This window comes from Prionailurus viverrinus, chromosome B3, assembly GCF_022837055.1.
Source record: "Prionailurus viverrinus isolate Anna chromosome B3, UM_Priviv_1.0, whole genome shotgun sequence".
In the NCBI taxonomy this organism is placed as follows: Eukaryota; Metazoa; Chordata; class Mammalia; order Carnivora; family Felidae; genus Prionailurus; species Prionailurus viverrinus.
The window spans coordinates 114,401,632-114,419,614 of NC_062566.1; the positions used below are offsets into that span (position 1 = coordinate 114,401,632).

General features: G+C 42.3%; 1 protein-coding gene across 10 annotated transcripts in view; it reads right to left on the reverse strand.

Annotated features, from left to right (window-relative positions):
• Nucleotides 1-7,367, reverse strand: part of NUMB (NUMB endocytic adaptor protein) — a 201,720-nt gene extending 194,353 nt beyond the window's left edge. For 6 of the 10 annotated variants that reach the window (XM_047862205.1, XM_047862204.1, XM_047862203.1 and 3 more), the window contains exon 1: nt 7,233-7,311. In XM_047862205.1, the coding sequence (XP_047718161.1) occupies nt 7,233-7,292 (60 nt within the window). In that variant the 5' untranslated portion in view covers nt 7,293-7,311. Of the gene's footprint in view, nt 1-6,919; nt 7,074-7,232; nt 7,326-7,347 lie in introns of those variants that run through there. The other 4 variants (XM_047862209.1, XM_047862206.1, XM_047862210.1 and 1 more) reach the window with 4 other exon arrangements.
• Nucleotides 7,368-17,983: the final 10,616 nt, after the last annotated feature.

The window sequence follows — 17,983 nt, forward strand, 5'->3', positions numbered from 1 at the left end:
CTATACTTCATAACCCAAAAGAATTTAGGGATTAGTTATCACACTGCCAATCTGGGTGGAAGTAATTAAGAATTTACTGTGACTTAAAGGCAAAAAATATAGTTGAATTAAAAGAGAGATTCAGGGGCGCCTGGGTGGCTCGGTCGGTTAAGCGTCCGACTTCGGCTCAGGTCATGATCTCACGGTCCGTGAGTTCGAGCCCCGCGTCGGGCTCTGTGCTGACCGCTCAGAGCCTGGAGCCTGTTTCAGATTCTGTGTCTCCCTCTCTCTCTGCCCCTCCCCTGTTTGTGCTCTGTCTCTGTCTCAAACATAAATAAATGTTAAAATTAAAAAAAAAAAAAAAAAAAAAGAGAGAGATTCAAGTTATTCCACAGATAGGACTAAAAATAAGACAACTGGAGTGCCTGGGTGGCTCAGTTGGTTAAGCGTCTGACTTCGGCTCAGGTCATGATCTCACCGTTAGTGAGTCTGAGCTCTGCATAGGACTCTGTGCTGACAGCTCAGAGCTTGGAGCCTGCTTCAGATTCTGTGTCTCCCTCTCTCTCTGCCTCTCCCCCACTCATACTCTGTCTCTCAAAAATTAATAAACATTAAAAAAATTTTAATAAAATTTAAAAAATTATGTACACTAATTAAACTTAAGGCAAAGTCCATTACATCATGAATGTTATAGAAATTACACACCTGCTTTCATCAGAGGTAATTTAAGAAATACAGCTTTTAACAGCTTTCTACAGATACAGATTTTTCTTTCACCTTTGACCAAATCCTTAACAAAGGAAGCTACTTAAATAGTAAAGAAGACTGTATTAACTGTAGGGGAGGATAACTAATTCCTTCTAACTGGCATTTAAAACTAAGAACCATTCAATCTATAATGTTTAATAGTTTTTCTTGAAGTAGGGTTAAGGGTTCCCACTGCTAACAAAAGCATACAAAAACTCATACAACAATACATATTTGGAAGAGGATCAGGTAATATGCTAGAGCCCATGACCACAGAGTAAAATATGAGCCTCATTTGCCCCATGTTTTAGTCTAATCTACCAAACTAAACCAACCACATAAACAAACTAAGATGGTAAATGTTTAAAGCACATATAAAAATTTTAAGTAAATTCTGGTTTTCCTAACTGCCAAATTGTTTATACTCACACTATTTGGAATATTAGCCCTTCTAAACAGAGCAGTCAACAATAGGCTTAGTACTGTTATAATTATTAATAATTAACATCACCATGTGTTGACTGCCCACTATTGGCAAGGCACTAAACAAAATGATTTTCATTTAATTCTCATTATCAGGCTGGTAAAGAAGCTAGTATAAGCTCCATTTTATGGATGACAAAACCGAGGCTAAGGGAGTTTCAATAAAATGACAAATTAGTAAATAACAGAGCCAGGAATCAAAAATATGGTCATATAATTCTAAAACCTGGATTGTGTCCATTCTATCATGCTTCCTCAGAACACAATGCCTTTTTCAATTTCATAATATAGTAGTTACAAATATCCTTCTGTCATCATCAGGGTATTCTATGGTTCTGTAAGATTCTTTGAAAAAAAAATTATATTGATTAAAGAATACTGGGAGCAAAAATTCCTTATAACAAAGTTGGTTATATTAAAAATATTTAAATAAACCTTCATAAATCATGCAAAGCAGCACAACATGACACAACTAAAAAGCACCGAAGGTATACTTGTACACGATTGACCAGGACAAAGCATCACTAACTTTTACTTCTCTAAGGTCAAAGATAGCCAAGGTCAATCTTAAGTAAGTTACAAATTTTGCTTTTCTCAGTGTTTTGCTTTTCTCAGTCTTCCCTGACTTTCCCTTTATTCAGGAGCCAAACAGTGTTCTACAGCTTTCAATCCCTCTTGCTCCCTAAATAACTCAACTTTGGTGGTGAGAGAAGGGGAAGTCACTGAACATTAATTATTAACACACTAGCTCCTTGGTTAACCCATTTAAGATGGCTGGGGGTCTCTTCCTACTGCTTAATCCCAGACTCCACCAGAGAAAGACAAATGGTATGACTTGCCCTAGTTACAACTGCTAGGGACCTATTCCCAAGAGTTGCAGAAGCAGAGACAAGTGTCCAGCCTTCTAAATCCACATGGTACTGCCCAGGCTCCCATCCTCTAGGACTAGCAATTCTCAGTCTATTCACTTGCATTCTGACCTGCTTTCCTGAGTGGAAGATAACAAAGGAAGAGTTATAGCAGGCAGTGGAAACTGCACAGTACAAAAAATATGTCCATGGGAGAATGCTGCAAATAGGATCATCCTCCTTTACATATGTCACTCTAGGAAAACTGCCAAGAGGGGCTCACTACTCTAGACATACTTCCTACAGATCCTCCAGACTCCTCCTTAAACACATGTCAGTGTTCTCCTCGTTCTCCCTTAGTTTCAATCCTCCTTTTGCTCTAAGATTTCCAAGTGTGTATTTTATATTCTCAAAAATATATAAGCAGTATCATGAGGACATCCTATTTATCAGAACCTGTGGCTCAGACCTGAACAAACATCCTAAGATTTTATATAGTACTTGTAACTTTAATAATGAAAATCCCAATAGGTTATATGACTGAAACAAATTTTCTTGGCAAATAATTTATCATCATGTCAAGATAAAAAAAATTAGATAGCAAATTTATTTTTTAATATTTAAGGGGTACAATTGTTTCCTTTCTCCCTAGCCCTATCAAGGAAACATGTATCAGAATTCAGAAACTGGAATTCAGAATTCAAGAGTCATTCTGTGGAAATCACAATCTATCAAACATAATAGATATGTTTTGGCAAGCTAAAAATAAAATGCAGGTTTTCAAGTACTCTACTAAATAAACAAGGGGCGCCTGGGTGGCTCAGTCGGTTAAGTGTCCAACTCATGGTTTTCAGCTCAGGTCATCATCTCACAGTGTGTTAGAGCCACGCACTGGGCTCTGCGCAGACAGTGTGGAGACTGCTTGGGAATTCTGTCTTCCTCTCTCTCTCTGCCCCTCCCCTGCTGGCTCTCCCTCTCTCTCAAAAAAAATAATAAACTTAAAAACAACAACAACAACACCTTTTTTTTAAGGTGGTAACTTTCCCAAGGGATCTTTTCTGATAAAAGTAATTCTCTCAGCAAACTGAAAACCAGACATAGGTTTCTGTACCTTTACACTACTAAATTCTCAGGCACCAACATTTCCATCAAGGTTTATTATATGGGTAGTTGAAGGCCAGCAGCAGAGAGAGCAGATCAGAAGCTATTTATAAAAAAGGATAAAATGCTGAAATAGAAAATAAACTTAATTAACTAGTGTTAATTGAACTTCTTTTCTAAATCATTTACTTGAATTTTCTTTGATATGTGAAATTAAGTCTCACCAAATTGTAGTCAGGAACACAGTTTCTTTGGGATTTAGAAACCACCATTCATTCAACTACAGATTACTAAATCTCACTATAAAATGAGTTGAGCAATCAGAGCTATTCATAGGTAAGTGTGATTAGATTATGGATGAATAATAAGTCAACTGAATAAAGTCCATTTATTAAAAAGCAAGTAATCAAATTGGTCAATGTTCACAATTACGAACAGTGAACTTTTATATTTTTCCCCCACATTCAATTATTAAGGTTTTACATTCCTCCATCAATTAGCAAAGAATTGAATGATCTATACAAATGTGTCCACCAACTGCACAATGACTTAAAGAACAACCACTGTGGTGGCAGGGATCCTCCATTTAATGCAATGCAAGGAATTCAAAAGCTTTCATCCTTGGAACCTTTGTTACAAAAATCAGTAAATTTCTTTTGTGAAAAGACTGCTTATTTTTTTCAGTTCAAAAGTATAATGATTATATGTTTTGTAGGCTTCCAAACAAAAATAAAAATTTTAATGAAATATAAAAATCTGAGAACAATTATTTTTGAGAGAAAAAATTATGTAAAAATCCTAATGCAAAGCTACACCAAGAGTTTCTTCACAATTTCATAAAACATTAATGAAAGGGCCACATAAATCCCTTAAAGATTTTAAAGAGAGCTGCAAGAATCTCTAAGTTTTCAATACTTTCTCTGTTCCTGTAGCCACAAAAATTAATATAATCATCTCTTCCTAAATATAAACCATCTAGGTTTTTACAGAAGAAAAAGGAAACCAAGAACAGCACAGAAAATACACATATTCTTAACATAGCTGTAAAAAGGTACTGTAGATTGTATTTAGGTCCCCAAACAAGTTAAGTTTACAACATGTACCACATCCAGTTCATTCTCAAGGGAGAAAATCATCAAAACAAAGGCTCCTGCTTAATAAACTATTTGCTTTGTAGTTAAGCCTCTATCCCAGGTGCATTTTACTGTGAATTATTATCACTTTCTTCTCTCTTCAAAAGCCTAGAAATCTAAAATACACAAGTATATCTGATTCCCTTAAAAATGCTTTCATATTAGGGGCTCCTGGATGGCTCAGTTAAGCTCCGGTCATGATCAATCCCAGGGTCCCATAGGGCTCCACACTGACAGCAGGGAGTCTGCTTGGGATTCTCTCTCTCCCCATCCCCTGCTCACGGGTACAATCTCTCTCTCTCTCAAAATAAAATAAACTTAAAAAAAAAATGCTTTTATATGTTTTGTATTAGTGTAAGGCCATGAGAAGCCTTATATTACTTTCACTCTCTTTTAAAAAGGAAACACTCCTTTGCTTTTCTTCTTTGAAATGTGTCTTACTTGGTTTTTACTTATTTTCTATACATGAACTGTTCTCAAACCAGTCCATTTCAGCGTTAGTTGTTTACTGCCAATATGTCTGTGCATACTTAGGTTTTTTACAGACAATGGGTTACCATACCGTGGTATAAAAAGAAAGGTAAACAAGAGGGCACAAGTGAAACACCACTCAATTTCATTTCTCTGACTCAAATTTCCTTAAGTCCTCATGCCAAAGATTCTCAATATCTAAAAAGAGGCACAACGCAGTATGTGATCAGGCAAACATAGGAGAAACCAAATTGCAGGCTAAAGAAATTAAATAGAATGTACGACCACCTGAGACAGAATTACCAGAAAAATAAAAATAAATAATAAACTCAGTCCCTAGAAAGCCCTACTGAAGGGCTACTTTTGCTGCACTGCATGGCTCAAAACAGTTTTTCAAACTCCTTTGACTATAAGAAACAGATTCTACATTGTGACCTAGTACACACACAAGAAAATTTTCCCAAAACAACATTTTTCTTCACCAAATGCAATGCTAGTCAATTCTTCACCAATTGAAATGCTAGTTTCAATGCTGGTGGTAACCCACTAAACTGATTTTATAAATTACTAATAAATCACAATCCGCAGTTTGAGAAACACAGGGCTTAATAGAGGATATCCCTTATATTTGGATCATTTTTGCAATCTGCCTCTACTTGTCTCTAGCAGGGTAGACAGTTTGAGAAGTTTAAACATTATTACTGTTTTCACTGAAGTAAGTGGCTTTTAAAGTGGGATCCTCTGACCATCACCTGAGATAAATGCAAATTCTCAGGACCCACCCCAGATGTACTGAATCAGAAACTCTGGCCAGCAGTCTGTATTTTACCAAGCCCTCCAGGTGATTCTGGTGCAAGCTAAAGTTTGAGAATCACAGCATTAAAAAAACTCGGGTCTTCATCCTCTATTTAACAATCTAGTCAGTAAGTACCCACTGCTTACTCGATGCCAGTCACTATTCTAAAAGTTCTACAAATATTAACCCATGTGAAAAAACAACCCTATGAAATAGGGACTATTATTATCACTATCGTACAGATTCGGAAACTTGCACAGAGAGGTTAAATTATCCAAGCTAAGTGGTGGAATTTATTTTAAATTTGGCCAGAGTATGTCTATCCTTTCATGACTCCCCTCTTTCTGATCAAGTCCCCAGTCCTTCCTACTCCCTTAGTTTCAGCTACTCCTCACCTCCCCTTTTTCCTTTCAAATTCCCCATCCTGTCAATGTCCTCATTTTCTAATATCATTGGTGTCATCCTAAAACAAAAATTTTTTTCTAAGCCACTAGAATGCAAGTCACTTAACCCTTTTAGGATGCTCTTCTCTTGCACCTTAGTATTATGACGCCGAAGTTTCTTCTATGTCTGAAGTCCTTAGAATCTACTAATAACTACACTGTAAATTTCTCATATCTGCTGTTACGGCCAGTTTCCACAAGACCACCACTCTCTTCCAGAGCAACTTTCTCCTACTGCGTCCTATCTACGCCCTATCTACTTCGCGCTTCCTACAAGGAAATTATTTCTCCCCGCCCACCCCTGTGTCATTTTGCGTGACTACTCTCCAACTGAGAGAACTTCCACTCCCCAGTAGACCCCCTCACCCCAGTCTCAAATCCGAACTACTGCTCCAGGTCCCATGGTCCCCCACGGATTCTCAGACCCAGGAGCTCCCAGTCCAGTCTTGGGTCTCCCATCCCAGACAAGCGGTGGGGGCTGGGAGCTCCTGTTCCTCCCCAGCTGTTCAAGGTCTCCACAGGTCCCACCCTCCTAAAGACCCGCTTCTCCTAGACTCCCCCGGAGTCCTCCACCCTCGGACAGCCGCCTTTCTCAGGAGAGTCCCCAACCCCCTCTCTGCCTTTCCTCGACGCCCCTCGCTCAGACCCAGGCCGCTCACTGTCACCCCGGACCCCGGCCGCCCTCGGTGTCTCTTCTCCCTCGGACCCGGGCCACTCCCAGTTTCTCGGCCCCCCAGCTCCCTCCGCTCGGGCCGCTCCTGGGTTTCCCGGGTTCCTCTGCTCTCTTCCCTCGCACCCCAGCTGTCCTGGGTGTGTATCCCCGAGTCACCCGGTCCTTGGACCAGGTTGTTGCCGGTCACCCCGGGTCATCCCCCCTCTCCGGGACCCCGTCCGCTCCCGTCTCCTCAGGGAACTTACCGCTCACACACCGGCCGCCGGTCAGCGCCCAAGCAGCGGGACGTCCCAAGGGACCTCCCGGCACGAACCGCTTGGGTCTGCCCCCAGCCTATGTTGCCAACGCGAACTCCGCCGCCGGGAACCGGGCCATTCTCCCACCAGCCCAGTCGGAGCGAACTCGCCGCAGCCGCCGCCGCCGCCGCCGCCCTGGCCCCGGCCCGACCCGGCCCACAGTCCAGGCCCCCTTCCTCCGGCCTCCGCCTCCGGAGCTCCGAGCTGGAGTTTCCGCCCCGCGACGGCCCCCAGACCTCAGGCCCGCGCTACCGGCACTCACCTGCCGCTGCCCCCAACCAACTCCAGCGCCACTGCCTTTACCTCGGCCGCCAGTAGCCATCAAGCGCCACCACCTCCCCCATGACAACAGGCCCACCCCGTTTCATAGTTCTTACCTCTCCATTGGATAGTGGGGCGGCGGCTCTCTATTCTGATTGGTTTCACTTACCCGTCTGTCATAGCTTCCTCACCGCCCCTTTTCCTGGACCCGGTATTAGCCCCCTCCCGGACTCACAGCGTCCTGGACCAAGCTTTAGTTGTAATTGGTTGATGGTAGGGCAGTTCGAAGTTATGATAGGCTACCGAAAATGTCTGTTAAGTCAATTGGCAAGGGATGTAGCTCCAGGGTTGGTTCAAACTTGGGCACAGTTTGGTTGCGCAGTAGAAAGCAAGGAAGGGGCCGATGTTCACAATCGAGGTTACCGGGGAAGGGTTAACTCTTTGTTGCAGAGTTCATTCTGTAAACTCATCCCTTTGTCCAGTTCCCTCCCTATTAGGAGAAGTTTATCACTGATAGTTTAGAGGGTAGTACTTACAAAACACCAACATCAGAGGTTGTGTTTAAGGAGTGTTTTCCAACTCCTTGGGAGAAAAGCACTTACACAGATAAAAATGTCCTCTTCTTGAAGTCTCAATGCACCCTATTTCCTTGAAGTTCTTTCCAGAAGTCTTCATGCTAAAGGGCAAAGCACAACCATTTATTTAGTAGAAATCAGCCCACTTTGGTTGCAGTTACAACGTCGTTAATAAACTGAAGTGGCATGTTGAGAGTTCTCCAGACTCACCCCTGGCTCCTGCCAAGTGACCAAGCAGCCATGAGCAAGTTTGGACAAAATGGGCCACATTTACCCGTGTGATGCTCTGGAAATGAGAATTCCGTCCCTCCCCGCCCCTTCTCCCAATTTGATTTTTATGTTCAGCAGTTCATAAATAGCCCTACTAGATGTGTGTCAGATATTTGAAAGCTTGTCTTTTCCTAGCATTCTAAATTAGGACCGTTGAATGAATTGCAGTTCTTTTCTCACATTAGCACAATGCACGAGAATAAATGATTGCATTTTTTATTCATTTGGGTACAAGTCACAGTACGCATTTTTGAGAAATCTGGTGTTGCTATAAAAACTCTTGTGCTCCTAGAAATATATCCATCCTTAGATTTTGCTTTTCTTTTTAATTTCCACCCACTTTTCATGCTCCTAAATAACAAAATGTTTGCCTGATTACTCTTTAAATTTCTAAGTCAGATTTAAATGTACCTTTCTCACAACTCTACCTATAATACACAAACCCATGGACCATGAAACAAACCAGAGATGGATTGGGACAGGTCAAGGAGGCACCCCCTCACAAGCATTACCTTATGGTTGGGAACTTCCTGTGAGACTGAGAATCTGGACTTCAGAAATTTTGTGCTTTGCCCCTTTCTTCTTCCAGCTAACTCTTTGTCCCATGTCTCTTCTACTCACCTCCCTGTCCTTTGCAGAGCAAGCTACAAGTAGTCTAAAACTTCACTGTTTGTTATCCAGGAAAAAAAAAAGTCTAATTTCTAGCTTATATTTTTAGTCAACTTTGAATAAGCTACATATCACCAAACTAAGCAGAAATTATTCCTCCAGTAACTATAACAATAAGGTGACTTTTCCTAGTTATTTTCCGGAACTTTCCTCCCCCTTCCCTCGTCCTCACCTTCCAATTTAGAAATAACCTCCCCTTCAATTCAATGACTCATAAAAAGCCTGTAAAGGAAAGTGGAAAAGTCAAAATAACTTCGGAGATGTCTGAATCATTCAGTCAAAGGAAAGATCAGACATTGACCATGATAAGATGGAAGCCACGACATAAGGCAAGCCTGAGCTAACATCCATAACAAATGAAGTAACATGCAAATGTGAAGATTCCCCAATGAGAAGGAGGTATCAGCATATCCTTTACACAGCCTTTTATTATATTACCAGCGGCTTTCTTCTCTCTAGTCTTGGCAGTATGCCCTACCTACCAATTTTAGAGCAAGTTAGAAGGCAATTAATGTCCTGGCAGATAGGAAACAATAACGTCATAGGAGGGCATGGGCATTATTATGGTACTTGGGGTAATAATGGCTCTTGTACAGCCATAGTGATTTGGTGCCATAGAGAACATAGAATTAGTCCAGCCTCACTAAGAGGACTTGCCATCTAAGTCCAGGAACTCAACAAAATAACTATCACAAAACAAGGAATACTTCCACAAAGGTCAGCTATTCATTCCGTTCCGTGAAAACAAAGTACTCACAAATGTTTTCACTCATACATGCATATATACATTTTACCACTCCTGTTCCTTATGGAAATCAGTTAAGAAAAAAAAAGTAAAATAAACATGTTCAGTCCAGTAAGAAAAGAAAAAATCTTAAAGAAGGAAGATTTTAAGGAACATTCTCTGATCCAACAGAAAGCTATTTATTACGTTATTAAAGTCCACACAGTACTAGAAAGTTTATTGCTTGTGCCCCACGTTTTGATTTTGCATGAGCCTTATCACATAACCTTACCACATAATTCATCCAGCCTCTCTGTTCTTTCCTGTGTTATGTCTTCACCACTCTTAAGACCCCATCTTAGAAAGCAAGAACACTGGAGTCAGGGAGTCTGTAGCTTTGTGTTGTGTGGCTGGCTGTGGAGGTGGTGCAGATGGTATCTGTTCAGAGACACTTGAGCAAGACCAGGATAGCAGGTATATTAAAGGCAAAAATAGCCTTTATAAATCCTGATTATGTAGAAAACGAAGGACTTGCGGCGATGTCCTGATGTCTAAGGCCTCGGGCTTCAGCGAATGCTGATGCTACTTTCTGCTCTCTTTTCATCATATCACTTTTCAAGGGAGCAGAATCCAGGTTTCCTGTCATTTCTATTTTAGTCCGGGGTGGGGGCAATGTCACTAGGGAAAGCTCCTTTTCTGTTTGTTTATTTTTGGATTCCCCTCCCCCAACACTGGATTCTAGACACAATTCCAAATGGATTAGCGAAACAAACAACTGGTGGGGAAGAAAATCATTCTGATAGTAGACAAGAGCCAGAGCTGCCTGTTTCTAGCAATTGGAAGCAAGCCAAGATATTTGATAAGAGGTAGTTCCCTGAGTCAGGGATCCCTGAAGATGGAGACTGATGGGATGAAGGGATTAGAGAGGAGGGGTTGGGATAGGGAGGGTGGGGGGCAGGGCCAGCAGAGAAGAGAGTAAGGAAAGCTAGACAAAGTCAAGAGGCCACAGAGTTCTGAGCCAGCTTAGAGTCCTACCCCCATCTCTCTGGCTGTGGACTTTATACCAGCTTGCACAATTATACCAACAAAGTGTAGCCTGTCACTGGTTGAAAGGAGAACCATGCCAGAACTTTACCCTATGGGATCTTTGCTCCGCTGCCACCTGGAAAGCCTCCCTGAGCTCAAAGCCTGCTGCTCTGGCATCAGGGCAAAGCTGACAAGATTCGTGCAGCCACCTTTTATAAAGGTGATCACTGGCACAAAGCTCTGGATGAAGAAAGGGAAACCGTCTGGAAGAAGATGTTTTCACCATCTCAAACTGCGGAGATTCCAACACAGAGAAGTGCCAAGCTGCCTTCCCTGCTGGAACAAAGCACTGTGGTTTCAAAGTTCAAAGCTGTCTCCCATGGATGGGAAGAAACTTACAAAAAAAAAGGTGTGTGTGTGTGTGTGTGTGTGTGTGTGTGTGTGTGTGTGTTTTAAGTAAAAAATGGTGTTCCTACAGGTAGAACCATTTGTTTTCTAATGCTGGGCTCATATGATCTTTAAATAGCACATCAGATCGCCTCATTATGTAATGCATGTATTTTCATCCTCAAGAAAAATGTGTACTACCCCTTTACCCACCTTGCATTTTATAGATAAGATAGCTTGAGTGCTTGCAAAATGGATGGGCTGCAGCTCTTAGCTCTGCCATTATGCTGTTGAATAGAGCCCCTGGTTACTATCACTAGATCTATGGGTGGACCAGCCATTCTTCCGCAGCAGGGAGTGGGCTGCTCAAAGCACCAAGCACCATTTAAACTTTTGTCCATCTCTGTTTTACACACAAAGAGTTTCCTGGAAACATGGCTGCATTCCAAGGATTTCAGAGAGTAGAATGCCTTCTAGAACTACAGTTTGCCAAGCACTGGAATTACGTAAGAAAGTAGACTTGAAATCACTCTTGAATCTAAATGTGTTCAAATCCTGACTCTGCCATTTACTAGCTGTGTGACTTTGGGAAAGTTGATTTATATCCCCAAGCTTCAGTTTTCTTCATCTACAAAATGGGATGCGTTAGTTACAAATTACCCCAAAACTTAGTAACTTAAAACAACATTTATTATCTCCATTTCTGTGGGTCAGAAATCCTGATGGAGCTTAGCTGAGTCCACTAGCTCTGGGTCTTACAAGGCTGTAATCATCTCAAGGCTCAGTCGGGATGGATCTGTTCTCAGCTCATTTACATCATTGTTGATAGAACTCAGTAGCTCACAGGCTTTAGACTAAGGCCTTAGATCTTCAGGAGCTATTGAATGAGGCCTCCCTCAGTGCCTTGCCATGAGGGTCTCTCCACAAAGCATCTCAAAACATGGCAGCTTACATCATCAGAGTAAGCAAGCAAGAGGGCAGACCAGCAAAAGAGAGACTTCTGGCAAGACAGAAGTCAGTCACTTGTAATCTAATCACAGAACTGATATCGCATCACTTTGGACACATTCTACTACTGAGAAGCAAGACATTAGGTCCTGCCCACGCTGAAGGAGAGAGGATTACACGAGAATATAGACACCAAGAGGGGGATCACTGGAGCCACTTTAGAAGTGGCCTACCTTAGGAAATAATAACAACACCTCCTTGTAGGTTTCATTTAAAGATTAAATGAGAGGGATACTTGAGTGGCTCAGTCGGTTGAGTATCCAGCTTCTACTCAGGTCATGATCTTGGTCATGATCTCATGATTCATGGGTTCCAGTGCCGCATCAGGATCTGTGCTGACAGCTCAGAGCCTAGAGCCTGCTTCAGCGTCTGTGTCTCCCTCTCTCCCTCTGCCCCTCCCCTGCATGTGCACATGCTCCCCCCTCTCTCCCTCTCTCATTCTCTCTCTCAAAAATAAACATTTTTAAATAAATAAATAAATAAATAAATAAATAAATAAATAAATAAATAAATAAAAGATTAAATGAGAGAGGGACATCTGGGTGGCTCAGTCAGTTAAGCATCTGACTCTTGATTTGGGCTCAGGTCATGATCTCACGGTTGTGAGATCGAGCCCGGAGTTCGGCTCTGCGCTGACAACACAGAGCCTGCTTGGGATTCTCTCTCTCTCCCTCTGTCTTTGCCCACCCCCCCCCACCCCCGCCCTGCGCTTTCTCTCTCTCTGTCTCAAAATAAATAAATAAATGTAAGAAAAAAAAGATTAAATGAGAGAAAATATTCAATTTAAGCCCTGACATATATAACTGGCTTATATAATAATTATTATTCCTATTTATGTTATTATTGAGTATATAATGGTTTTCTCCCCCTTCTAGCTATTAGAACAAAATCTTCATGAGGAATAAATGAGATAATCTACATAATTCAGGAAGCACTGAGCACGTGGTATGTGCACAGTAGCCATTAGTTATTATTAACTTTTATGAGTATGTGATATCTGTTTTCCTCTCCAAGCTACTGGATATGCTATGATTATAGTAACCTTTCCAGGATGATCTTATTTTCAAATATTTTGTCTCATTTATCTATGTGTATCGTATACTTGCCAGAAGGTAATGGCAGATTTGGGATTCATAAAATATGGCCAACAAATCTAAACTTCAGCCTAATTTCCTGCCTGCCCTATGCTATGGGGATGTGCTCAAAGAAGATATGCTCAAAACCTGCAAGGTGGGCTAATTATGGCAGCACCTCCTTTATGCAGAAATCTGAGCTTGGCTCCATGGAAGTTCCGGGGGGAGGGGGGGCGGGGGGGCAGGGACTTGGTTGTGTGGTCTTTGTCCCTTTCAAAAAAAAAGCTGGTCACCGTGCAGTCTGCTAAGTCAGTCCTCAACTGAGGATAAGAGAAAGGGTAATTCCCACACAGGTTCTGTGGATACAGTAAGGACACTCAAGAGAAAGTTTCCATACCTGGATTGGGAGCAGCAAGAACCAAGAGACTAAAAGAATAGCAATTTTGCAATTAGAAAGTGGGAGGAAGAGGGGCACCTGGCTGTCTCAGTCGGAAGAGTGTGCAGCTCTTTATCTCCGGGTCATGAGCCCCATGTTTGGGTGTAGCAAACACTTAAATAAACTTAAAAAAATTTTTTTTAATTAAAAAAAAAAAAAAGAAAGGGGCACCTGGGTGGCTCAGTCGATTAAGTGACTGGCTCTTGATTTCAGCTCACGTCATGATCTCCACGGTTTGTGAGTTTAAGCTACGCATTGGGCTCTGGGCTGGGCTCTGGGCTGATGGCATAGAGCCTGCTTGGGATTCTCTGTCTCCCTCTCTCTCGGCCCCTCCTGCATGCTCTCTCTCTCTCTCTCTCAAAATTAAATAAACTTTAAAAAAGATAAAAATAAATTTTTAAATTTTTAAATAAGAGAAAGTAGGAGGGAGAGAGTCTAGTTTGCAACATGAAAGAAAGATTACTAAGAGGTTGGAGTGACTGGGTCGAAGCTAGTTTCCTTATAAGGAAGGAGGATATGGAGGGGTGGCCTATGGCCAGAGAAAATGAGGAAGTATAATCAAAGAAACCCCATTATTTTGGCTCTGAGTCATTTCTCAGGGTTCACTCATGATTATATGAGAAAAATGAGGGGGGTTCTCCTAAAGTATAAATAATCTTTAGACCAAAGACACTATAGAAAGACAAAGGTTCAAGTACTCATCTGATCTCATCTTTTCAGGCCAGAAGTATCTATCCCCAGTCTCTCTTTATCCTCCCAATGCCTTCTTCCCCTGCCCCATTTGTGTACATGTTCTTTCCTTCTGTCCGTGTTCCATGCAGAAGAAAAAAGCTCCTCACAAGGAAATGCCTTAGGATCCTTTAGACTGGAATTATTTCTCTCTCTCTCTCTCTCTCTTTTTTTTTTTTCAAGATTTTATTAAGTAATCTCCACACCTAACATGGGGCTGGAACTTACAACCCTAAGATCGAGAGTTGCGTGCTCCACCAACTAAGCCAGCCAGGAGCCCCTGGAACTGTTCCTTGCTGCAGAGTCACCTTCTCAAGCAGTTTCTGCTCTGGTGCTACACCGTTAGAGCTCAATAAATATTCACAGATGATGACAGTTTACACCTCTGCCTCCAAATCAGGTCACCTGCCCAGCGGTGATTTTAACAGGCCCATGGATTTTCTGAGATGCACTAGCCCTAGGCTTTTCTCCTCCTGACTTGTCTCCAGACATTACCAGACTTGTGCACAGAAAGGTTCAAAGCAGAAGTTGCTGAAAAAGTTCTGTGAGGTTAAAGGAGAGGTGTGTAGCAATATCAAGTTCCTCCTTCTGTGAGTCTTGTCTTCTCTCCTTCTAACTCTGTATTTTCTCTGTGTTTGGAGACTTGTAAGTTTCAATACCTTTCAGTAGCTGGGGAAAACCTCTGCTCCTCTGCAGGATGGCCAATTTTAGAAGGGAAAGAAGGGGCGGGGGAGATGAGGACTTGCCCCCAGGAAGTCTGACTACACAATAGGGATGGTTGTATTTATTTATTCAGCCCTTTCCTACAGGCAGCCAGGGCCGCAGCCATTTCATTTTGCTCTCAGGAAGTGTATTTAGTGGTAGGCTTTCTTTCTTTTCCTGTCAGTTTCCTGCAAGAGGACATCAGTGTCTTCTCAGTGCAGCAGCTGATAAGAAGGATGTTGTTGCTCAAGGAGAGACAGACAAACCTATTTCCCATCACAGACCCAGACCCTTTCAAGGGCACAGAGAATTGGGCTTGGGCGTGGAAATAGAAGACTCTGATTTCTGCACCTATTTCCCTGGTGCCATTTTCCTCGCTGAAAGACTCTCTTTAGTGGGATACAATAATAACATCTTCCACTTGTGTCGAATTTCACACTTCCACACTTTTCCAAGGTAGTGTCCCACTGTACAGAAGCGGAGTTGGAGGCACTGTATTTGGCATAGCCTGGGAGTTACTTTGTAGGGTTAATATGAGGAGGCAGCTTTGGTGTCAACGTTATGTTCTGGGGAAATTAAACAAACAGTGTAGGCCTACCCTAAGTTGGATTCCATGACTAGCTTCTACTACTACAGCGGAACCTTCTGACATTCCCCTCTCCCAGCCACCATTGGGTGGGGTGCCCCTCTTATACACACGACCCTTCCACATTGGATACACACATCCCACATGTAAGCTTCCTTAGTGCCTATTCCTCCTGTATTGTGTCAGCATTGTGATACCAAGAACCACATTCATGCTGCTCGTAGCTGCCCAGCACAGGGCCTGGCCCACTGTAGTTCACTACATATTTAGTGAATGAATGAGTCAGGAGTTGTCTCTAGGAGCAGCCTTGCCACCCTACACCATCACTTATTTTGGGGTGGTGCTCTGGGAGTTATAAAAAAGGCATGTGCTAATTATCATATAATGATCACTAGTGGTTATAGTAATTAGTAGGTAAAAAGCACAGTAGTGGAGTATGACTAAATAAAGCCCTCCGCCAGCGTATAGGGCCCATCCCTGCATTCTGAATTTGGAATCCCACTGCCTGTCTTTGTTAGACTCCCCAAGGCAGAGGTACTCCTTTGGGGAAGGCCCAACACTGGGGACAGGGAGAGTTCAATTTCCTCCGAGACCATTCTGGTCTGGATATTAAAATACAGACTGGATATTAAAATGGCGGCCCTCAGACTCTAAGACGGATTTCCCTTTAAGGGTCTGCACTGAGCCATCCCTTCTTCAATCAATCAATCAATCAATCAATAAGAAGCTAACTCCCTCAGGATGAGTGATAGAAGCAAAAACTCATCCTTCTAATCCTTTCTTCTTCCCATTGAGGCCAATATTCATGGCCTCAGTCCCTCAGTGGGAACAAGAGGGCAATCTGAGAGGGGAAAAAAAAAAAAAGACGTTTCCCTCCCTTTCCTTCCTCTGGGCCTGTGGCTTCCTGTTGCTGAGGGGAGGTGAGACTGGAGATAGGGAAGGAGGAAAAATAAGCCTAAAACACAGTACTATGATGGCCTCGAGTCTGTGGGAGGAGGTGCAAACTGGGATAAAGGATGACAAGACATGAAGAATCCCTGTGGATTCTTCAACAGTTCCTGCATCCCAGATGTGACCATGGCACAGCTCAGTTGCCAGGACACTAGGGAACCAGAAATGCAGTCAGTAGGAGGTAATGACAGCAAAGAAGCAGACAGATCTGATACGTAGGCCCCTACAAAGAACTACGCCCTGTGGGAGTACCACAAACTGCTCAAGACTGGGTAGCAAAGTGGAGTAGGTACTGAGGGTGAGACCTTGAGTCAGGAGGCCCACACTCTTTTCAGCTTAGTCATCAATTTATGGGAGGACCCCAAGTGAAAGATGAATGTCAGAGATGTGGCTTAATCAGCTACCTAGGGGATGAGTAGGTGTTGGTGACATGCTTTGAAATCTCTAGATGAAAAGAATTGCCAGGAGAAGTTATTATTATTTTGAATGTGGAGTTATTATTATTTGGAGTGTTGATCATACGGAAGCCAGAGCATCTTTGAGCACCCGTAGTGGAAGCAGAGGCCACAGTTTTTTCACCTTGGGCAGACCAATCCCAGTTTCATAGCTGTAGAAAATAGTGATCTATTTTCTAATAACCTTAGCTTAGAGCAGGGTCATTGTTGAGGTCCATAAGGAATACAACCAGAAATCTCATCTCTGGAGTATTAGAAATTTCCAACCACGCTCTGATAAATTTTCTGTGCAGACAGATGCTGGCCAGGTCTAACTTGCCTAGAGGGTTGTACAGGCTGTGATTGGATAACACTTCTCTCTCTCAGTATCTCTCCCAAGCCTACTTTCTCCTCTCTTTCTCTCTCTCTTTCTCTCTCTCTCTCTCTTTTTTTTTACATGTACATAAGGCTACTTAGAAACTTGGATTCATCAAGGGACAGTTGGAGATCCCCAAATGATCACCCCAATTGTAGCTCTCTACCTACAATCACTCAGTGTTTTTGTTTTAAAGAAAGTGGTTAAATCAGACCTTTTTCCTTTTATTTGGCAGGTATGTGAACCTGGTATTCTTCTCTATTCAACCCCTTGTGTGTTTTTCTATAAATACTCCCACTCCACTCCCTTCTCTGGTTTCTTTCTGCAAACCATTCAGGTTGTCATTCTGAAGGAGTATGTTAGTCTTTGAACAATTAAGTAAAAGTATAAGCCCCTTCCCGGTCTCTCCAAAGCTAGCAGGCTGACTAGACTCATAACAAGACTTTAACCCAAATCTGCAACAAGTGCTCACCTGTCCTGAGTGACCTAAAGCGGCAGCCATCCCAGGTCACAATTATCACAGGAACAGATATTATTTTTCTGCTCTTGCACAAAGCGGGCAAAGGTTGTCTACCTGATGCAGAATGGATCACTTGATAAAGCCAGAGCTGCTTGTAAACAAACAAACAAACAAACAAAATCACAAGAATGGGCATGTGATTAATAGGCCCGCTTTAGGGGGAAAGCAGACCCAAATCCACAGTACCACAAAAAGCGTGGGTTAAATGAACACGGACTCATCGCTGAAATCCCTAAATCTTAGGATTTCAATGTTATTTACAAACTTCCAAAAGAGATAAGCTTAG